General features: G+C 50.3%; 1 protein-coding gene across 1 annotated transcript in view; it reads left to right on the top strand.

The window, feature by feature from the left end:
- The first annotated feature begins 6,958 nt into the window (after positions 1–6,958).
- The window catches only part of GRAMD1B (GRAM domain containing 1B), a 217,054-nt gene continuing 203,670 nt past the window's right edge, over positions 6,959–20,342 (top strand). Inside the window, exon 1 of the mRNA XM_056114936.1 lies at positions 6,959–7,392. Within this exon, the coding sequence (XP_055970911.1) occupies positions 7,367–7,392 (26 nt within the window). The 5' untranslated portion in view covers positions 6,959–7,366. The remainder of the gene's footprint in view (positions 7,393–20,342) is intronic.

Below are 20,342 nucleotides of genomic sequence, written 5' to 3'. Positions count from 1 at the left end.
GAGGCGGGCGGGGGTGGGGGGAGGAGGGAGCTGGCGTGGCCACCCTCCCCCAACAAATCTGGCTTCCCTTTCTACTGAGCTGGCAAAGGGCAGCTGGTGGCACTGGCAGAGAGATGGGCAGGGGAGTGAGCCAAGTGCCCCCCGGCAGAGGCCAGCGTGGAGAACGGGAGTAATGGTCTGAGAGCCTCCACTGCACGTGCTCCCCCCAAAGCCCCCCATTATGTGTTCTGGTGAGGGGCAGCTCTGAGGGCCTTGGCAGAGGCCCCGGCAGAGCCCCTGGCAGAGCCAGGCAGCCAAGACCAGATGCCCCGGCCTGAAATCCTGGTCTTACGACTTGTGTGATCTTGGGCAATAATACACTTCGCCTCTCTGTGCCTCATTCCTCCATCTACAAACTGGCGTTCCTCGTGGCACCTGCCTCACAGCACAGTCAAGAGAGTAAATAAAACACTTTACCTCTCGGCCAGGTGTGTGCTTTATTACTCAACCCGCCCTGTTTGCTCTCCCCAGGAAACCCAGAGCATTTGGCGAAGGAGAGAGGGGACCCTCTGTCTCCTGACCCCGGCCCCGTCACTGGGAACTCGGCTGTGTCTCCAGCCTTCTTCTGACTTTTTTCTCCCTCTGTGGTGACTGCTTTGGCCACAAGGATTTATCAGAGGCGTTTAAACAATATAAATGCCCCTGGTAAACATTTCGGCAACGTTCAGACAGCATTTAACGCTGTTAAACCCCACGGGTGCTGGAACTTGGGATTGACTTGATTTGTATTTGTTGTTTGGGGGTCACACACGGCTGTACTCAGCATCTATCCCTGGCTCTGTGCTTGGGGATCACTCCTGGAAGTGCTCAAGGGCTCACATACAGTGCCAGAGATTGAACTCAGATCAGCAGTGTGTACGGCTGGCACTTACCTGCTGGATTGTTGCTCCGGCCACTGCTGGGGGCTGAGGGCTGGGGGCCAGCCACAATAGGGTCACACTGGGTTTGGGTTAGAGGCTGACCACCCTCCACTGGGTGCTGGGATCCCAAACAGTGCCATATCCATGCAAGGCCACTACTCCAAGTCACAGCCTACGGGCAACAGTGGGCAGTGCGGGCGGCTCGGTGCTCAAGGGATCTGGAGGCCACTCCTGGTGATTATTTGACAACCAGGTGGGACGGGTCAATGTCAGGCCCCAAGGACACGGTGATGCCCAGGTCCTGCCATGCAGAACCAAGCTGGCAGTACTTGGTGGCCTTCACAAAGAATGTGTCTGAAGGCGGGCATGAGGGCACAGCATGCAGGGCATTTGCCTTGCACACAGCCCTCCTGCATTGCTTCTCAGCATGCCATGTCATCTCTTGAGCCCTGACAGGAGTGACCCCTGAGCACAGGAGGAATCCGTTTGAAATGCTCTTCTAGTCTGTGACGGTCAGGGGAGAATTGTTCATCAGAGGTGATTGCATTCGGACGAAGCTTGCTCACCCTGTGACTTTGGACCACGTCCTTTAACTCGATTAATACCCAGCTCTGTCTTCCTGAATGCAGGGCAACACAAAACGAATTTGGCAGGATTGTGGTGAGGATAGCAGGACCTCTTGGATTGGCAGCACCAGGTCCAAATCTGCTATGTTGCAGTTGTTGAAAAATAGTGCTGTTTGACCCACTCCCCACCACCGTCCCTGAATACCGCACACCCCCACAGCCACACAGCAGGTCTTTCTGAAACGACAGGCACACTAGAATGCTCTGACGAGGCCCTGGACATTGGGCGATTTTGTCCTCACCACTCCTGGCTAGGCAGGTATTGTTTTTTATTGAAGATCTCCCTGTGATAGTTTGCCTGGGGAAATAACAAAGCTTTGCTCTTCTTTCCCTCGCCGTATTATTAGTTTCTCTCCACATCCCTCTGGAAAAGAAAATAGTCTATTTTCTGCCTGCATTGCTGCTGGTCACCGTTGCCCGTAGGTTGTGACCTTCTGGAGGCCGTTTAGGTCAGTAATTTCCTCCTCCTGACACTGCCACCGAAGGGCCTTTACCTGACCCCACAGAACAGACTTGACTGAGGGGTATATAACAAACACTGTTCTCCTGTTGTCCATCGATTTGCTCGAGCAGGCCCAGTAACGTCTCCATTTTGAGACTTGTTACTGTGTTTGGCATATCAAATACGTCACGGGGAGCTTGCCAGGCTTTGCCATGCGGGCAAGATACTCTCAGTAGCTTGCCGGGCTCTCTGAGAGGGGCAGAGGAATCGAACCCGGCTCGGCCAGGCTGGCTGAGGGATATGAGTGCTAGCAAATGAGTCTGGAAGGAGTCACCTTCCCGGCCAGGCCAAGGGGCACTGAGCGTCCACGTGAAAGAAACAGAAAGTTAGTTAGACGAGACTGAGGGGCAGTGCTGACTCCCTGTCCTGGTTTCTCTTGCCGTGTTCCTACGAGCAGAGGGAAGACAAGTGTTTCTCCAGGGCTCTGTTCAGCTGCCATATTGCTCTCTGCGGATTGCTGGGAGTTCACGTGTTCCAGACAGGCAGAGACCAATGAGTGGGCCCTTGGGGGAGACCACCGAGGAAAGAATTTTATTGGCTCTGTTTCTCACTTAATTGGGCATTACTTTAGCATCCGTTCCATAGTGGCTCCTCCCAGGAACGATTTGTCACCCCAGCCATAGCCCAGGAATCGTCTTCTCGCACATGGGGAAGCCCACGCTCTCCCGTTATGGAAATGGCTTCTGGGATGCTAGTGTTTGGTCATTTCTGCCCTCTTGCCCCATAAATTTTCTGAACATTAGCATTTTTATTTTCCGAACGGGGAGGCGGCTGCTTCCCACTTCTGGTGGTTGTGAGGAGTACAGACAGAATGAGATCCAGAGAGATGAGGGACATAAATACAAATCTAAATCACAGTGCTCGGTATTTAGCAGCTGTTCAATTAAAGGGACGTTAAAGCTTAATTACCTTTTTTTTGCTCACTTCTGAGTTTGCTTAAAGAGTATCTACTAGCATTGCCTCCTGGCTCTGTGGCATTGGGGCCTTGGCTGGGGGGGGATGTCACTCTTCGTGGAGAGAGAGGAAAGGAGAAGAATTGTACTTCTGGATCAGCAAAACTCTGCTAAAGCACTAAGTTATATGCTGACTCTAAGTATTGTCACCAGTATTGTCCCTTTTAGTAAGACTCGCTGAATCTGGCAGGGGACTTACGCCATATCAGGTAATGCACCAGAAATTCCCAGGCACCTGTCGTTATTTAGTTCTTGGGGGGGAGGGGGAGCCCACAGACACTTGTGCGCAGGGCTCACTCCTGGCTCTGTACTCAGGATCACTCCTGATGCCTCCAGGAAACCATTAGAGATGCTGGGGTATCAAACTAGGTCAGCCACATGCAAGGCAAGTGCCCTACTCACTGCACTATCCCTCCAGGCCTGAAAGGCGCATTAAAAAAAATCCAGAGTGGTAATGGATAATGTTTGTCTTAATATGAAAGAAAGTTTAAGAGGGTAAACAGCTCGCCAATACTCAACAGCTAAGGATTAAAAACGATGGGATCAGTCTATAAGACCTGTTTTTTTTTTTTAAAGCATGGGAAGGACATTCTTAGTGGTGCTCAAGGACTCAGGTGATGCTGGGGATCAAATCACATACAAGGGTTGACCACATACAAGGCAAGTGCCTCATCCTCTGAACTAACTCTCTGTCCAAAGCCTGTGCCAGCAGCTAGAAATCTGGAAATTTCCCCTGAGTCAAAGCTGAGACGCAGGAACTGGACCCCCACAGCTCTCCTGAATCTGTCCAGCAGGGGAGTCAGGATGAGCTGCTGTTCTTCTGTCCCCCTCTGCCAATCAGGCATCTAGAGAAGTGGCAACCCAGGGCGACATTTCCTTTCTTCTGAGGATGGCATTGACCCAACGGGTTCCTGTCCTAGGAGGGCTGCAGGTGTCTTGGAGGAATTCGCCCTGTGCCTCTCTTTGGAGGTCACACAGTCAGTCATCACCTTGGCTAGTTCCAGTTCAAGGGTGCTGCATCATGTACCCGAAATCAGTGGGCACAGAATGGGTCACCAATGCCCCTCCATCTCAGAGGATGACTTTCCTCAGCAGCCACATTTAATGGGTTGGAATGATAGCACAGCGGGTAGGGCGTTGCCTTGCACGTGGCTGACCTGAGTTCAATTCTCTTGTCCCTCTCAGAGAGCCTAGCAAGCTACCGAGAGTATCCCACCTGATGACAGAGCCCGGCAAGCTCCCCGTGGTGTATTCGATATGCCCAAAACAGTAACAACAAATCTCACCGTGGAGACGTTACTGGTGCCCGCTTGAGCAAATCGATGAACAATGGGAGGACAGAGCTACGGACAGTGCTACAGTGTCACATTTAATAAGGTGGATTAGAACCTTTCTTTGAGACGCACAACACACATCTTATAGGCTGTGAAAAGTCTTACTGTGAAAAAAAGCCAAAGCTGACCATACAAAAAAAAAAAATGAACCATGGTTTTATTTTGCTTAACCCATAATTTCTCAAACAAGCTTAGCCACAGAATCCTTTGTTGAATTGTCAATTGTCAACTATTAACATTCTAAGGAACTGGTTTTTCCATGAAGCAGATGGTGAGAAAATTTTGCATAATTCAAAGAATACTAGATGAGTAGGCAAGAGACCCGCACCATTTTCCCTTTTTCTTTTTCTTTCTTTCTTTTTTTTTCCCTCTCAGTGTGTGAAAGTCAGTGATTCTTTCTCAGCTATAAAATGAGAATGTTGACCGCTATAATCTCTAGGTGTCCCTCCTACCAGTGAACCTATGATTATGGCTAGCTCTGCAGGAGGTAGTGAAAAATCAAAGCACACGGGAAAACCCATTTCTAGCTTCTGGGGATTTAAATTCACTTAAACAAGTACATGCACGCCCAAGTCGAGCTCAGTGCCTGGAAGCGCATAGTATGTAGCTGTAAATTTTTGCTGAATGAATGTGGAAAAGATGTAAATGCATTTAAATGAGACAGTGCTAGAATAGGACCCAAGTAGAGGATGAATGAGACTGTGAGTCATTGGGATGCGGTGGCGATACTTCCAGGTAAAAATAAACTTTGGGAAGAAAGACAGGTAATTAGCATACATTTATCACTTACCATGTGCCAGATAATTTACAGGTGTTATGTTGATCTTTGCAACCCCAGGAGGCTGTGAAAAGTCAAAGTATCTTGCTCAGGAAAATAAATCTGGAGAGGCTGAGGCTAAGATGCTGTGGTGCTTCTTCTGTTGCAGGCACTATGCTGGATGCTGCACGAGCCTGATTTTATGTCTCCTCCAGTAGTTCTGTGAGTTTTTATGTCTCCTCCAACAGTTCTCTAATCCCTTTTAGAGATTAAGATAGTCTGAATGGGGAGAGAAGGGGTGCTAGCATGCTCAGAGCTAGCATGGTAACTGCATGAAAGCTCTGAGAGCTTCCCTGGCCCTCACAATGACTCTGGCCACATCAATGACAGAAGAGTTGAGTGTTGGGTAGTCCCACTGACTTCCCATTGACTTGCCGGCACTGCCAGTTGCTTTCTCCCCCTTTCAGAGAAAAGTAGAGGTAGAGGTTAAACAACTTGCCCCGGTTGCACAGCCTGTCAAGAGTCGGGTGGGGGACACCTTCACCAGAGTTCAGACTTCTTCTCATCTGCTTCTCAGTGTCCACATTGGAAAACTCTTCTTAATAATTACTAGTAGAACTCCAGAGGCTCTTCATCCCTGAGTTACTTCAGGGCACTCAGTTTTGGAATCAGTATCCTACCCTTCCCCCCCTCCTGCCGCCCAAGAGAGCACATGGGTGCCAACGAAATACTGGCATATTCTCCAAAGGGAAGAGTTGTTGGTGACACCATATTCCTCCATCTAGACGCAGTTCTTAAGGGCACCGGTGGCTGGGGGTGTGAAGGGTCTGGAGGGCCAGATGCAATATCTCGGAGCAGGAAACACCGCTGGGGAAAGCCCCACCTGGCTAGGGAGCAGACGCAGGACCCAGCTGTGCTAACTGAGGGTTCCAGGGATCATTCTCCTGTGATCAGACTGTGGGGACTGTGGAAGTAGAGGTGTCCAAGCACATGGGAAGGAGGAAGATTGGAGGGGAGGGCGGAAAAGAAATGGGAAATGGGCCTTCGTCAAGCTGGCTGAATCTCCAGAAGAGAGCAGGGGGGAGGGCTTCTGTGCGAGGGGGGGGGCGGGGGGGTTTCACCTTCCTTTCCGCGCTGCTGCCCCTCTGGGGTTTGTCATTTGTCCCCAGCCTGCTTGGAAGGAGGGAGACTTCCTGGCGGTTTGGTGGGAGTCAGAGCTCACGGGGCTCAGGGGACAGCCCTGAGACATGGTTGCTGGGAGTGAGAGGGATGGAGGGAAGGGGATGCCTGACAGCGCCTCCTGGCTGTGTCACCCTGGGCACATCTGGGACCCTCTCTGAACTTGTCTTCTCATTTGCAGCAGGAGCCCTGGGCAGCTCTGCCCTGCTTGACTTAAGGTGCTAGGATTTTGACACTCCCGGTTTGGATTGCACCCTCCCCTGCCTCCGCAGGCCACCTGTGGACTTGCTGGCAATCAGTGGCCGCTCGCCTTCCCTGAACCTCTTTCCCACTTTTGCTTGCAACACGATAATCTGGTTTCCAGATGGGCATTAGTATCGCAAGCAGAAGGCTTGGGCGGCTGTTGTTTTCCCCTGCACGAAACCTGATGGTCTGATTTTTCCAGGAGCGCTTGGGTCGAAGGGGCCTGCGAGTGTGTGTGTGTGTGTGTGTGTGTGTGTGTGTGTGTGTGTGTGTGTGTCTGTGTCTGAGTTACACTGCAGTGCTCTAGGTTGGCGCCAGGTCCCTCCAGGAGAATCCAGGCAGCATCACCCCGAGCCCAGGGGGGAGGGGAGGAGAGCCGGTGGGGGGAGAGAGGGGGACGCGCGCGCGGGGAGCGAGGCACAGCGCCCGGGCGGCCAGCAGCGGCCAGCACCGAGGTAGGCAGGGACAGCAGGAGAGGCGCGCAGAGCACAGGGAGGGGACGAGTGTATATTTAGAAAGCGGGAAGGCGATGCGGTAAGGAGCCGCAGAGACCAGCGGGGAGCCGGGAGCGCACGGAGAGGGGGAGTTCCGCTTCCTCCCGCCCCCGCCGCTCCCGCCGCGCAGGGCACAGCCGGCCCGTCCGGGCGTCCAGGTGCCCCGCGCCCCTCCGCGGCGCCAGCTGGCTCCAGCCCCGCTCGGGTCGCTGTCGTCAGGCTCCTCCTCCCTCCCCCGAAAGGGACTAGCTCTGCTCCTGGCAAAACCGGGCTTCCCGGGAGATGTGCTGAGCGCTTGTCCCGCAGCCTCGGTGCACCCCGGACGCGCCGCCGACCCCCCGCGCACGCCCAGGACTGGTACCAGGCATCCTGCGTCCACATGAGCGCCGCTCCCAGCACATCCAGGTAAGAACTTCTTCACCTTCCTGCACCCCGGGAAGAACACACGTGGGTGCTGGGCTGATGAGGAGGGTTCCCGGGTGAAACGCAAGACTGGAAATGTGCAGGAAGGCGCTGGGGGTGGCGGGGCTGGTGGGGGGCGCGTGGGGAGGGTGTTGCTGTCTGTTCTGTCCGAATTTTCCTAGTGCCACCTCACAGGACCTTAAAGCTATTAACATGGATGTAGCCTGGCCGTCATGGCCTCCACCTGAGGTGTCCAGGAACCCCCTGGGGTAGGTTCCCAGGAACGGCCCGGCGGCTTCTTTCTCCACTCAGTTCTGGAGATGTTGCCCCAGCAGGCGGTGAGGCCAGAGCTAGGGGCTCTGCCATATTTCTGGCACACCTTGGACCCGGGGCCCTGGCTTTCTTGTTCTTGGCTCTGCTTCTCCAACACACCTGGCTGCCCCATCAGCCTTGTCCCTGTCCCTGTTTTTTTTTTTTCCTTCAGGGCTGATATCTAAAAAGATCAGAACCAAGACAAGGTAGAAATAACGGGGTTTATCCTAAGGTTCCAAATTAGCAGGAGGCTCTTCTCTTCCCGGTGCCCTCCTTGGGTTTACGTAGAGAAGGACTAGGGATTTCAGTGTTCCCCAGCCCGCGTTGTTGGGGTGCTGGAGACCCATTCCAGAGGAAACAGTTACTCCTAAAAGGAGGCAAGGGGCACGGCCCTTTGAATGAACTTGTGGGAAGCCAGCTTCTATACGCATCAGCTTGGAGAAACCTCACTCCTGGAAAGTTCTCAGCAGGGTGCCTCCAAAGCTAGCGCAGAGTAAGCATCAGCTGGGCCGGAGTGACTGTCCAGTGGGGAGGGTGCTTTACTTGTGGATGGCCAGCCTGGATTTTATCCCCACCACCATAGATGGTTCCCCAAACCCTGCCAGGAGTGAGCCCTGAGCTCGGAGTCAGGAGTAAGCCTGGGGCACTGGCAGGTGTGGCCCCTAAACCAACCAACCAACCAACTAAAAAACAAAACAAAACAACTGAGTAAATGTTTGCTAGCATGCCCTGAAGTTGTCAGGCTGAGTTCTGGGGGCAGACGGGAGCAGTTGTGAAGGGTGTTTCCCTCTCACAGCCAGAACCCGAGATCAGGGTGCGAGGACTATACTGGTTGTGTGAAGCTGCACTGTCTTAGGCGAGGGCATCTTTTACAGAGGGCCAGAGAGATAGTACAGGAGGTAGGCACTTGCCTTTCATGCCCAAGCTTCGACTGTTGTCCTGGTTTGAATCCCTGGTACCACCTCATTCCCCCGAGTACTGCCAGGAGTCCCTTTTAACACAGCCAAGAACAACCCTGAGCACTGCCAGGTGTAGCCCGACCTCCTCCCACCAACCCCCCCACCCCAGAGATGCTTGGGGGGAAACAAAGGTTTTCATGACTGTAGTGGATGCGAAACTCGCACCACTTTGTCAGGAAGACAGAAACGTGGACAAGGGCCGGAGCTCCTTGGCAGCTTTTTCACTGGGCACAGAACCTTTCGGAGCTACAACAGTTTTGTGGTGGAGAAGCCTCCCCTTGGGACAGGTCTCAGCTGGGGCTCTCATTTTGAGCTCAGGAAATTCATATCAGAAATAAGTCGGGGGCTGGAGCGATAGTACAGTGGGTAGGGCGTTTGCCTTGCACGCGGCTGACCTGAGTTCAATCCCTGGTGTCCCCAAGCACTGCCAGCGGTAAATCCCAAGTGCAGAGCCAGGAGTAACCCCTGTGCATCGCCAGGTGTGACCCAAAAAAAGCAAAAAAAAAAGTTGGAAATGCTCCATTCCTGTCTCTCACCCCACGTGGTCTGAGACTCCCTAGGGAGCACTCACGGAGGCTCACTCGGGTGGGATCCGTAGCCTCCACTTCTCTCTTTTTCTCATTAACAGCATTTGATGGTTCTAGGGAAAGCAGTGGACACGGGCCTCCTGTGTGGGTCATCGGTCTTGTGTTCTGGGAGACGTGTCCTGCAAGTTCTCTCTCAGGGCCTCCACCTTTTTCCTTCCTTGGAGGTTCTTGGGGTTTGCCATCCCCAGAGTCCTTATCTGCACCACCTCCTCAGCTACACAGCTCACCAGCAGCCTCTGACGCTGTACTTGGGTGGTCACTGGTGTTGGCTAGAGCTCCTTCCCCCTGGCTCATTGCTTCCTGGTTTGCTGAGAGGATCCTGTCTGAAATCTGGGCCATGAGCTCTGGGAGTCTCGAGACCCGGATCTCCAAAGGGGCCACGGATGTTCTGTCTCCCTCTTGCCCACAGTCAGGGCTGTTCGGATTTGGGGATTCGAGGCTAGCCTTTAGCTGTCAGCGTTGGAGAGTGATGAGTGAATGATGCCTTGTCAGACCGAGTGCTCCCATTTAACATTGCCAACACACGTGAATGCCTTAGCTATTTTCTTGCTCCCCGGTGTTCACGGAGTGTGGGTCTTGGGTGCAACTGCACCGTTGTAAGGAAATCGTGTTAGCTCTATGATTCTTGCCACCACCTTCTGCCAACCTCTGCTTTTGGACCAGGAAAGTCACTGGGTCTGGTCCCTGTTGGCAGTCCCATGAGGATGCCCCATCACAGCACATCTGTGGTACCTGCACTTGTCGCTGACAGCCCCTGGGCTCTTGTGACTGCTGCTTTGCCACAGGTAGCGCGTTGTTCCCAGCGGCCGTGGATGGGGGCTGATGTTTCCATCCCGTCGCTCAGAGCGGCCCATTCTGCTTGTCTCCAGCGGCTTGCTGTTTCTTGGGACCTGCTGCCATCTCTGCTTGGTGCCGATTTCCGTGGCTCTTTCCAGTGCATCCAAGATGTTTCCTTCCGTCCTCTCTTTCCCCCACGGTGGCACCTGTGGCTTGCTACCACAGAAGCCATGTTTCCTTCACTGCCGGGACATGATCCTTTTCTTCAGAAGCTACACAGCTTCCATGATGGGGTCCAACTCCTTGACATGCACAAACAGAAAACCTGCCTGCGCCTGGTCACCACTAGCCTTCCAGGCACCTTTGATTTGGGTGACTACAAGGTCCAGCATCTGAGGCCACAGGTCCAGCTCCCACATCTGTGTGAGGAGTGGACATCTCCAATAGGACTTGGAGGTGAAGGGAATAGTGTCACAGCCACACAGAGAGCACTGTGTGGGGGGATGGGGTCCTGAGTAGCATCTGCCCGCATTTGAGGGAAGTTCTCTTAATGTCTGGAAGCCCTATTTGCACAGTGTGTGTGTGTGTGTGTGTAAACAAAGATAGGGACTCACTTGGACTAAAGTATAGCTGAGTAAGATAGCAAGGGAGATAATGAAAGTTCTTCTCACAGATGTGTCTAAGTCAGTGATCTGCTGACTGTCTTCTCTCTTTGGTGTTCCTCAGTACAAAGTTCTCTCCTCAGAGAAAATTAGTGGCCACCCACAGGAAGGGCATTCGCTCACACCCGTGGCTCACACAGAAAAGGAGCCCATTGGGGGTTGAGCAGCTCAGGGACTGAGCTCAGCTCACTGGGTCCATCGGCTTTGTTAGGGCCTCGAGACATCATGAGAGCTAGGGGTGAAACAGGGTCAAACTGCAGAACCTTTCTGAGACTCTCACAGGGAAGGCGCACAGCCATCCCCCCACCCCTGGCCCACTTTGACTTTTGATGTAGATCCAGGGACCTGAACAAAAAGATCTTCCTTCCTTCCTTCCTTCCTTCCTTCCTTCCTTCCTGCCTGCCTGCCTGCCTGCCTGCCTGCCTGCCTGCAGCCTCGCCTGGCAGTGCTCAGGACTTACTCCTGGCTCTGTGCTCAGAGATCACTCCTGATGAGCTTGGGGGACCAAATGGGAAGCCAGGGATTGAACCCGGGTTGGCCCCATGCGAGGCAAACACACCACCTGCTGTACTATCACTCAGGCCAAGAAGCTTCTCTTTGTAAGCCAGAATTGTTAGGAAGTCGATGCAGGGTAGCTTTGAACCTCAAGGATCAGAACCGGAGAAGGCAAGCTGAACCTTTTTTAAATTTTTTTGGATGTTATTTGTTTTGGGGCCACACCCAGAGGTGCTCAGGGCTTACTCCTGGCAGGGCTTTGGGGAACCAGTGGGGTGCCAGGAATCAAACCTGGGTTGGCCACACGCATGGCAAGCACCCTTCCTGCTGTGCTATCCCTCTGACCCGGAACATTTCAAAGAAAATAATAAACTTTGTGAAATTCAAGAATCAATTTGTCCAAAACACAGACTCAGCCTGGGTCGAAACACAGACGGAGTTTCACTCAGACTGTTCACCCATCGGTGCTGCTGACCGAGGTGAACAATAGGCCCCTTTGGCTAGAGGAGAGTCGGAAAGAGGCAAGAGGCGGAACAGAGACAGGGGTGCGGTGGTAGAGTATCTCCTCCAAACTTTGGGAGTCCAGAGAGCCAGGACAGAAGAGTGCCCAGAGGGGGCTGCCTGGTGAGGCTCCCTTGAAGGAGCCAGTCTTTGGAAAAGAGACAGGGAGAGAACCCTGGGGATGAAGGAGAGGGCAGAGGAGGAGAGGGGAAATCCTGGGAGTTTGAAGAAGCAGTGTGTGTTTGTGTGTGTGTGTGTGTGTGTGTGTGTGTGTGTGTATGTGTGTGGCGGGGGGGGGAGTCAGGGTCGGGGAGGGGGAAAGGAGGACTAAGAGCCGGAGGCTCAGCAAAGCAGGGACCTTCCTGGCTCTGAGGGAGACCCTTCGGCAGAGGGAGGCAGCTGGCCAGCTGCCTGGTCTCTGTGCCCACTTGACAGGCTGTCAAAGCCTGAGCTCATTCTATTTTTACTTCTGCAGAATTGAAATTAAACAAATGACCCCGGGTTGGCGTTTTCATGACAGTTTTATCCAGCACACCCACACGGCCAGTGCTGGGTGGGTGGGAGAGTGGGGAGGCAAGGATTTAGCATAATGCTCCTTCAAGGCATCCCCGTAGAGTAGTGAGTGTGATGCCCGGGCTCTGCTGACAGGGGAACCTTGTCTTCTGCTTGATCCGCATAGCACCACCCCTCCACACTTTAAGATGATGTTTCTTAAGGCTTTGGGGTCGATTCCAGCTCTGTGAGACCTCTTGGTCTAGTTCTCCTTGGAGATCTCCTTTTTTGGGGGGTCACACCTGGTGTTGCACAGGGGTTACTCCTGGCTCTGCACTCAGGAATTACTCCCGGCAGTGCTCAGGGGACCATATGGGATGCCGGGGATTGAACCTGGATCGGCCGCGTGCAAGGCAAACGTTCTACCTGCTGTACTATCGCTCCAGCCCCTGGAGACCTCCTTGAGGACAGAGCACAGATCTCTTTGGACCAGAGTGGACAAACTGTGCTCAGCCCTGGCTCATGTGCTGTGCTCCCGGCCACCGGACGGAAGCTTCCATAGGGAGATGCCGTGTGTCTTAGCAGCGGTAGAACACAGAGCTGCCTCTGTGGTCTTTGCTTTGTTCTGGGTGTTTCACTTGGGTTTAGATGCCAGTTTCTGTCTTTAGTCCCAAGAATTTTCATCGCCATCACATGTGTGCCCCCAGCATTCACGCTTTTGAAGGAAGAGAACCAACCGGGTGTGATAATGGGACCAGTGAGACAAGGTTGGCTGGGTCAGGTGAAAATGTAAAACGATTCAAAACGCCTGTCACCTCCTCATATTTGCTTGTGTTTAATGGGGAGTTAGAGGCTTGTCTTCTGCACTCTTTGTTTTTGTTTCAAGCACCTGGCAGTGTTGGGGGGGGGGGCTATTTTCTGAGAGAGTGGGGGGAGAGACCCTGAGGTACCTGGGATCAAACCCAGGCTTCTTTTGTGCTAAGCATGTGCACCAGCATTTTGCTATCTCTCTAATCTTCCACACAGGACATGGTCACGGTCCTCCTGTTTTTCATCAATTTGCTCAAGTGGACCCAGTAACGTCTCCAACGTGAGACTTGTTGTTAATGTGTTTGGCATATTGAATATGTCACGGGAGCTTGCCAGGCTTTGCCGTACGGGCAAGATACTCTCGGTAGCTTGCCGGGCTCTCAAGAGGAGTGGAGGAATTGAACCTGGCTCTGCTGGGCTGGCTGCATGCAAGGCAAATGCCCTACCGCTGTGCTATTGCTCCAGCTAGTCTTTCACACACTTTTCAAAAAACTTGAATTACCATGAGTTACAGTTATAAAAGCTTTCATGTTTGAGTTTCAGTCATACAATGATTGAACACCCATCCCTCCACCAGTGCACATTTTCCATCACCAGTGTCCCCAGTATCCCTCCCACCCCTTCCCACCCCTCCCCCTGCCTCTATGGCAGACTGTTTCCCTCTTACTCTCTCTTTACTTTTGCGCACTATGGTTTGCAATACAGATACTGAGAGGCCATCATGTTTGATCCTTTTTCTACTTTCAGCACATATCTCCCATCCCGAGAGAACCCTCCAACCATCATTGACTTAGTGATCATTCCAATCACCTTCTCCCTCAGCTCATGAGACAGGCTTCCAACCGTGGAGCAATATTCCTAGACCTGTCTCTACTTTCCTTGGGTGCCAGTCTCATATTATATTATTTTTATATTCCACAAATGAGTGTAGTCATTCTATGTTTGTCTCTCTCTTTCTGACTCATCCCACTTATCAGCAAATTTTATGACTCCATCTTTCCTAACGGCTGCATAGTATTCCATCGTCTTCCACGCATTTTGAATGATTACCCAATTCCCCACCTGTTACTCTCACAGACGCTGCTTTCAAATCCAGCATCTAAACTGGACAGCAATAAAGACCGCTGTTGAGTCTCTGCCAACTTCCAGAGGAGCCAGGGACTGGACTGGACAGGAGAGGAAGGTGCTCTTCTCTCTGCTGGCCAGCCTTGGACAAGTCCCCCGCAACCCATTCCCCACCCCAGAACTGACCAGGCTCACCAGTCAGAGAATATTCGCTGCGGTGACTGTAGGGATGTCTCCCCAGAACCAGAGAGGGTCAACACGAGCCATGTGTGTGTATTCAGAGATGGGAGGAGGGAAAGAGAGATGGGAAGAGGGAAAGAGAGACGGGCCCGCTGTGAGGAATGCAGAGCCGTCTTGGCCCCTTCCCTCTCACAGGCATCCATGTGCGCTTTCTCTCCGGCAGTTCATCTGGCCTGACTTTGGAATCAAGGAAAGCTTTTGTGCATCTCAGAGAAGAGGGAGAAACCAACTCGCAAGTCAGGATTTCTTTACTGCCACAGTATGCGTGGTGTGAAGTCTCTGTCCCCTGCACCTCTTGACTCTGTGATCAGAATCAGACACAGGTCCCTTGTGTGAGCCAAACCAGACAGCCATTCCGACTTCTTCATTGCTTTGTTCTCTTGAATGTTCTGTGCTTTATTATGTTTTTTTATTGAATCACCACGAGCTACAGTTACAAAGCTTTCATGTTTGAGTTTCAGTCACACAATGATCAAGCACCCATCTCTCTACCAGTGAACATCTTTCACCATCACTGTCCCCAGTAACCCCCCTGCCCCAATCCTTCCCCTGCCTCTATGGCAGTCAGTTTCCCCCTTACTCTCTCTCTACTTTGGGGCATTATGGTTTGCAATACGGATACTGGGAGGCTATTATGTTTGGTCCTTTATGTATTTTCAGCACACATCTCCATCTGAACGATCCCTCAACCATCATTGACTTTTTAGTGATCCCTTCTCTATTCCAGCTGCCTTCTCCCCCAGCTCATGAGACAGGCTTCCAACTATGGGGCAATATTCCTGGCCCTCGTCTCTACTGTCCTTGGGAGTCAGTCTCATATTATATTATTTTATATTCCACAAATGAGTGCAGTCATTCTATGTCGGTCCCTCTCTCTTTCTGACTCATTTCGCTTAGCATGATACTCTCCATGTCCATCCACTTATGAGCAAATTTCATGACTTCATCTTTCCTAACAGCTGCCTAATATTCCATTGTGTAGATGTACCAAAGTTTCTTTAACCAGTTGTCTGTTCTCGGGCACTCAGGTTGTTTCTGGATTCTGGATATTGTGAACAGTGTTGCAATGGGATGTTCTGTGCATTCTGTGCTTTCCGCCTCATTGCACCATTGCACCACCATAAGAGAAAAGTGTGTCTTTCATACTGGAGCCACTTAAGCCCTTATATAAGAGATGACAAGATGTATGTGAAACCCAAATAAATGTGTGCTACTTTTGGTACATCAGTGGGCTAGAGTATAAGAGGTCGCATGGCCACAAGCACACTCCAGGTCATTCTATGTCGCTCTCTTCCGGGAGCTTTGTTTCACAGTCTGTGGATGTTGGCCATTGATGAGATTATATGGTACTGGGGGCAGTTTGTGGGTGTGACTGCCAAACTACTGGAAAACTAGGGAGCTGGGGGAAGGACACCTAGTCCTGTTCCGAGCGAGCTTGGAGATCTCAGTCACAGGTCCCGGCTAACTGGATTTTTCTGCAGGTTCCCTCATAGGTGAGGCTCGTCTGAGCCTGTGGAGAGCGACCTTAAGTATGGCTGTGGTTATGTTCTGGAGGTTTCAGGATCCATTCTTCAATACCATGATGACATTCTCTCTCTTGAGGATTCACCCTGTTTTCAGTTCCGTGTCTGTTTGTTTTTTCTCATAGTTTTCCCCATTGTCTTTCATTCCTTCCACTGCTCAGCATATAGTCATATGCCTACACCTCCTTCTACCTGACACATAGAGGAAATCCTTAAAGGATGAATTTTGTTTAAGCCAAATTAAAGGAATTTATAACACAGAGGTAATTATATTAAATTCCTTAGAACCTGCTACCTACTTCTAGGTTCTGGTATGCTAGTTACCGCTAGGTTTTCTTGACATGTAAGTCAGAGAAAATGCTGACTGCAAGTTGTCATTATGTTCTGCTTTGCAACTCTGATATAACCCTCTTGTAAATGATTAGCTTGGAGAGTCTAGCCCTGGACTCTTAGGTTCAGGACTCTGGTTCAGCTCAACCTGCTCTTTCTGAACCAGTAGCTAAATAAACTTCTGTAAAGCAAATAAATTATAATGGAATTTGAGGGACACTACCAGTTACAAAAGGAAGATGAGGCAGATCTATAAGGACGAACTTCCATAAATTGGCTTTTTTTTTGCTTTTTGGGTCACACCCAGTGATGCACAGGGGTTACTCCTGGCTTTGCACTCAGGAATCACCCCTGGCGGTGCTCAGGGGACCATATGGGATGCTGGGAATTGAACCTGGGTTTGCCGTGTGCAAGGCAAATGCCCTACCTGCTGTGCTATTGCTCTAGCCCTAAATTAGCTTTTGAGACCTTTCTTCATGATCTTCTCTCCATTTGAGCTCAAGGAGTACAGTCAAATGGAAAATGCTGATTTCTGGTTCTGGCTACTCTTGGTCTATATGGACGTCCTTTATTTGTTTGAGAAAGCGTAAGCCCAGATAAATAAGACTGTGCCAATGGCTTTTTTTTTTAAAAAAAAAAAGCACTTAGAACAACCCTGGCTGGATGACATATTTTGAGTTATAAAGAATAAAGAACAAGTTAGCAAGGATAGTAAGTCTGTTTTCTTGAAGTGTTTGGCCAGTGGTGAAAAAAAAAGATGGTAGGATTGATAAATTTGGGTCTAAAAGTTAACATTATCCTTTTCTTTTTTTTTCCCTCCAAAAGTATCACTAACACATCTGGATGCTTTAGGAACTTGAGTTTAAGGCAAGTGGTATATTTTGACTTCTCTGATTAAATCCTGACATCTCTTGACAACAACCAAATTTAAGTTGCTGGAGTATTTTAGGCTACTTTGTATCCTTGCATTGAAGTGATGACATTAGTCGTGTTTAGATCTCTGATCTTGGAAGGAGATTAAAAAAACAATGCCGCAAACATTTCTGAAATAAATAAGAATAATAGAGATGGACTTTATTTTTCCTTTTGATTGATTTTATTCCTACGTGGGAAGAGGGATTAGAATCTAGTTTTTTTTCTCTGTGAAGTATCCTTATCTCCTTATTCTTTTCTGTTAGAATATCTCATCTAGACCATCTGTGGACAAGATGGTGTGTGTTCTTATCTCAATCGTTCTTATTACATGTGCTGCCAAAGCAAGCAGTTATTTTGTTCTTATATATTTAAGCCATTTTTGGTTTGTTTTTATTTTTTGGGGCGGGGGGTCGTCTCACCAGTGCTCAGGGATTAGTCTTGGCTCTGTGCTTAAGGATCACTCAATGTGAGGCTCAGGGACCATATGGGATGCCAAGGATTGGACTCCAGTCATCTGCAGAACAAGCAAGCACCTTACCTGTGGTGCTATTGCCCAGCTCCATTTCAGTCACTATTTTGGGGGGAGGTCACACCAGCGATGCTCAGGGGTTACTCCTGGCTCTGCACTCAGGAATCACTCCTGGCAGTGCTTGGGGAACCATATGGGTTGCTGAGGATTCAACCAGGGTCAGCCTGGCAAGGCAAACACCCTCCCCCACTGTACTATTGCTCTGGGCCCCCCAGTCACTTTTAAAACCACATCTTCTCTTTCTAATGTTGCAGTAAACATCTGTTAAAGGAGAAAGAAGTTTGACACTAGGGAAACAGTTAAATCAGTGAATTATTACTTTGAAAGGCTGTCATAGTGAGGAATAGATAGGAGTAGAGCCACCAAGGAATTGAAATCCAAGCTGTGAGGCAAACAGCCCAGACTAAGCTGAGAACGGGGTTTCAGAAAAGGTTGTGTTGGAGCTAAGTTAGGGAAGGTGAGCAGGCTTGATGCAGACAGAGAAGGAGACTCACATTCCAGGTAGAGATAGTGGCCAGTGCAGAAAGGTGAGATGGCCACGTGCTTAGTGTGGTCACACCACAGGGGTCAGGCAGGTGAGGGGATGAGACTGGAATGGAGAGAGGAAATGTACACTTTTATTTATTTTTAAGATTTTACTATTGAATCGGTCGGGTCAGCTGCTTGCAAGGCAAACGCCCTCCCCACTGTGCTATTGCTCCAGATTCCTCCGCCCCTCTTGGAGAGCCCGGCAAGCTACCGAGTATCTCGCCTGCTCAGCAAAGCCTGGCAAGCTACCTGTGAAGTATTCGATATGCCAAACACAGTAACAACGAGTCTCACAATGGAGACGTTACTGGGCCCGCCCAAGCAAATGGATGAGCAACGGGAGGACAGTGCTACGGTGCAGTGCTACTATTGAATCACTGTGAGATCGACTCTTGGCTGTTCATGATTAGGTTTTTATCCAACACCCATCCCTCCACCAGCGTACGTTTCCCAGCACCAGTATCCCCCAGTTTCCCTCCCATTACCACCAACCCTTCAGCGATGATGATGAAAACTTCCTCCTCCTCCTCCTCCTCCTCCTCCTCCTCCTCCTCCTCTTCTTCTTCTTCTTCTTCTTCTTCTTCTTCTTCTTCTTCTTCTTCTTCTTCTTCTTCTTCTTCTCCTCCTCCTCCTCCTCCTCCTCCTCCTCCTTCCTCCTCCTCCTCCTCCTCCTCCTCCTCCTCCTCCTCCTCCTCCTCCTTCTTCTTCTTCTTCTTCTTCTTCTTCTTCTTCTTCTTCTTCTTCTTCTTCTTCTTCTTCTTCTCCTTCTCCTCCTCCTCCTCCTCCTCCTCCTCCCTCCTCCTCCTCCTCCTCCTCCTCCTCCTCCTTCTTCTTCTTCTTCTTCTTCTCCTCCTCCTCCTCCTCCCTCCTCCTCCTCCTCCTCTTCCTCCTCCTCCTCCTCCTCCTTCTTCTTCTTCTTCTTCTTCTTCTTCTTCTTCTTCTTCTTCTTCTTCTTCTTCTTCTTCTTCTCCTCCTCCTCCTCCTCCTCCCTCCTCCTCCTCCTCCCTCCTCCTCCTCCTCCTCCTCCTCTTCCTCCTCCTCCTCCTCCTCCTCCTCCTCCTCCTCCTCCTTCTTCTTCTTCTTCTTCTTCTTCTTCTTCTTCTTCTTCTTCTTCTTCTTCTTCTTCTTCTTCTTCTCCTCCTCCTCCTCCTCCCTCCTCCTTCCTCTTCTTCTTCTCTCTCTTTCTCTCTCTCTCTCTCTCTCGCCCCTTTTGGGCATTGTAGTTTGCAGTGCAGATACTGAAAGGCTAATGGTATATCTCTTTACCTGCTTTTAATATTCAACTCAATTCTTGTGCAGCGAGATCATTTCTAGCTATTATTGTCATCCTGTTCCCTTCTCTTTCTTACACCTACCCTCCACTCCACACACCCTTGTAGTTCATTCCAACCATTGACCAATTGACCAATTCTCCTGTTTTCCCTGCCTGTGGATTTGTCATGATATATGTATATATATATATATATTATCAAAAATGAATGAAATTATTCTGTATCTGTCTCTGGAGAGAGGAGTTTTTGAAGGTTCAGTTATATAGCATTTCCTGAACAGGTACCACGGAAAACCAGACATTTCTCAGTAGGAAGGTAAGAAGAACCAGTTAGATTTAGATTTTTTTCAGAAGAAAACTTTGGGGTGATGTGGAAGACCCACAGAAAAGGGAGCTACCGGGAACTGGATGCCCTAAGGGAACTGTTAAGAAGCCAAGAAGCCAGGTGAGACATCAGGTATAACTTGTGTCAGGAAAAAACTGTCTTGATTTGAGAGATAGTTTGGACAAGTCACGGAATCTGGGTATCAAGTAGATGGTGATGGCAGAGGGAAAAAAGAGAAGGAGCTAGCGTCACATTAACATTCTAGTTTGATCCTGTTTAAAATAGGTCAGTTGTCATAGTTGGGATATGAAGTATAGAGAAGAAGCATATTTGAAAAAGAAGGTTCTGAGGCTAGAGCAATAGTACAGCAGGTAGGGCACCTGCCTTGCATCTGGCCAATGTGGGTTATATCCCCAGATCCTATACGATCCCCCAAGTCCACCAGGAGTGGATGCCTGAATGCAGAGCCAGGAATTAAGTCCTGAGCACCGCTGGATGTGGCCCCAAATAAACAAACAAAAAAGAAGGTTCTGAGATCAAAATTTGAACAGGTTGAAAAACAAATTTCAACAGAAGCAGTCTTTTTTAAAAAAATTTTTTACCAGTCTTGAAAGAAACAGTTTTGAAAAGAGA

The sequence above is a fragment of the Sorex fumeus genome, unplaced genomic scaffold (genome assembly GCF_029834395.1).
Source record: "Sorex fumeus unplaced genomic scaffold, SorFum_2.1 ptg000028l, whole genome shotgun sequence".
NCBI lineage: Eukaryota > Metazoa > Chordata > Mammalia > Eulipotyphla > Soricidae > Sorex > Sorex fumeus.
This window is presented reverse-complemented; position numbering and strand designations above follow the sequence as displayed.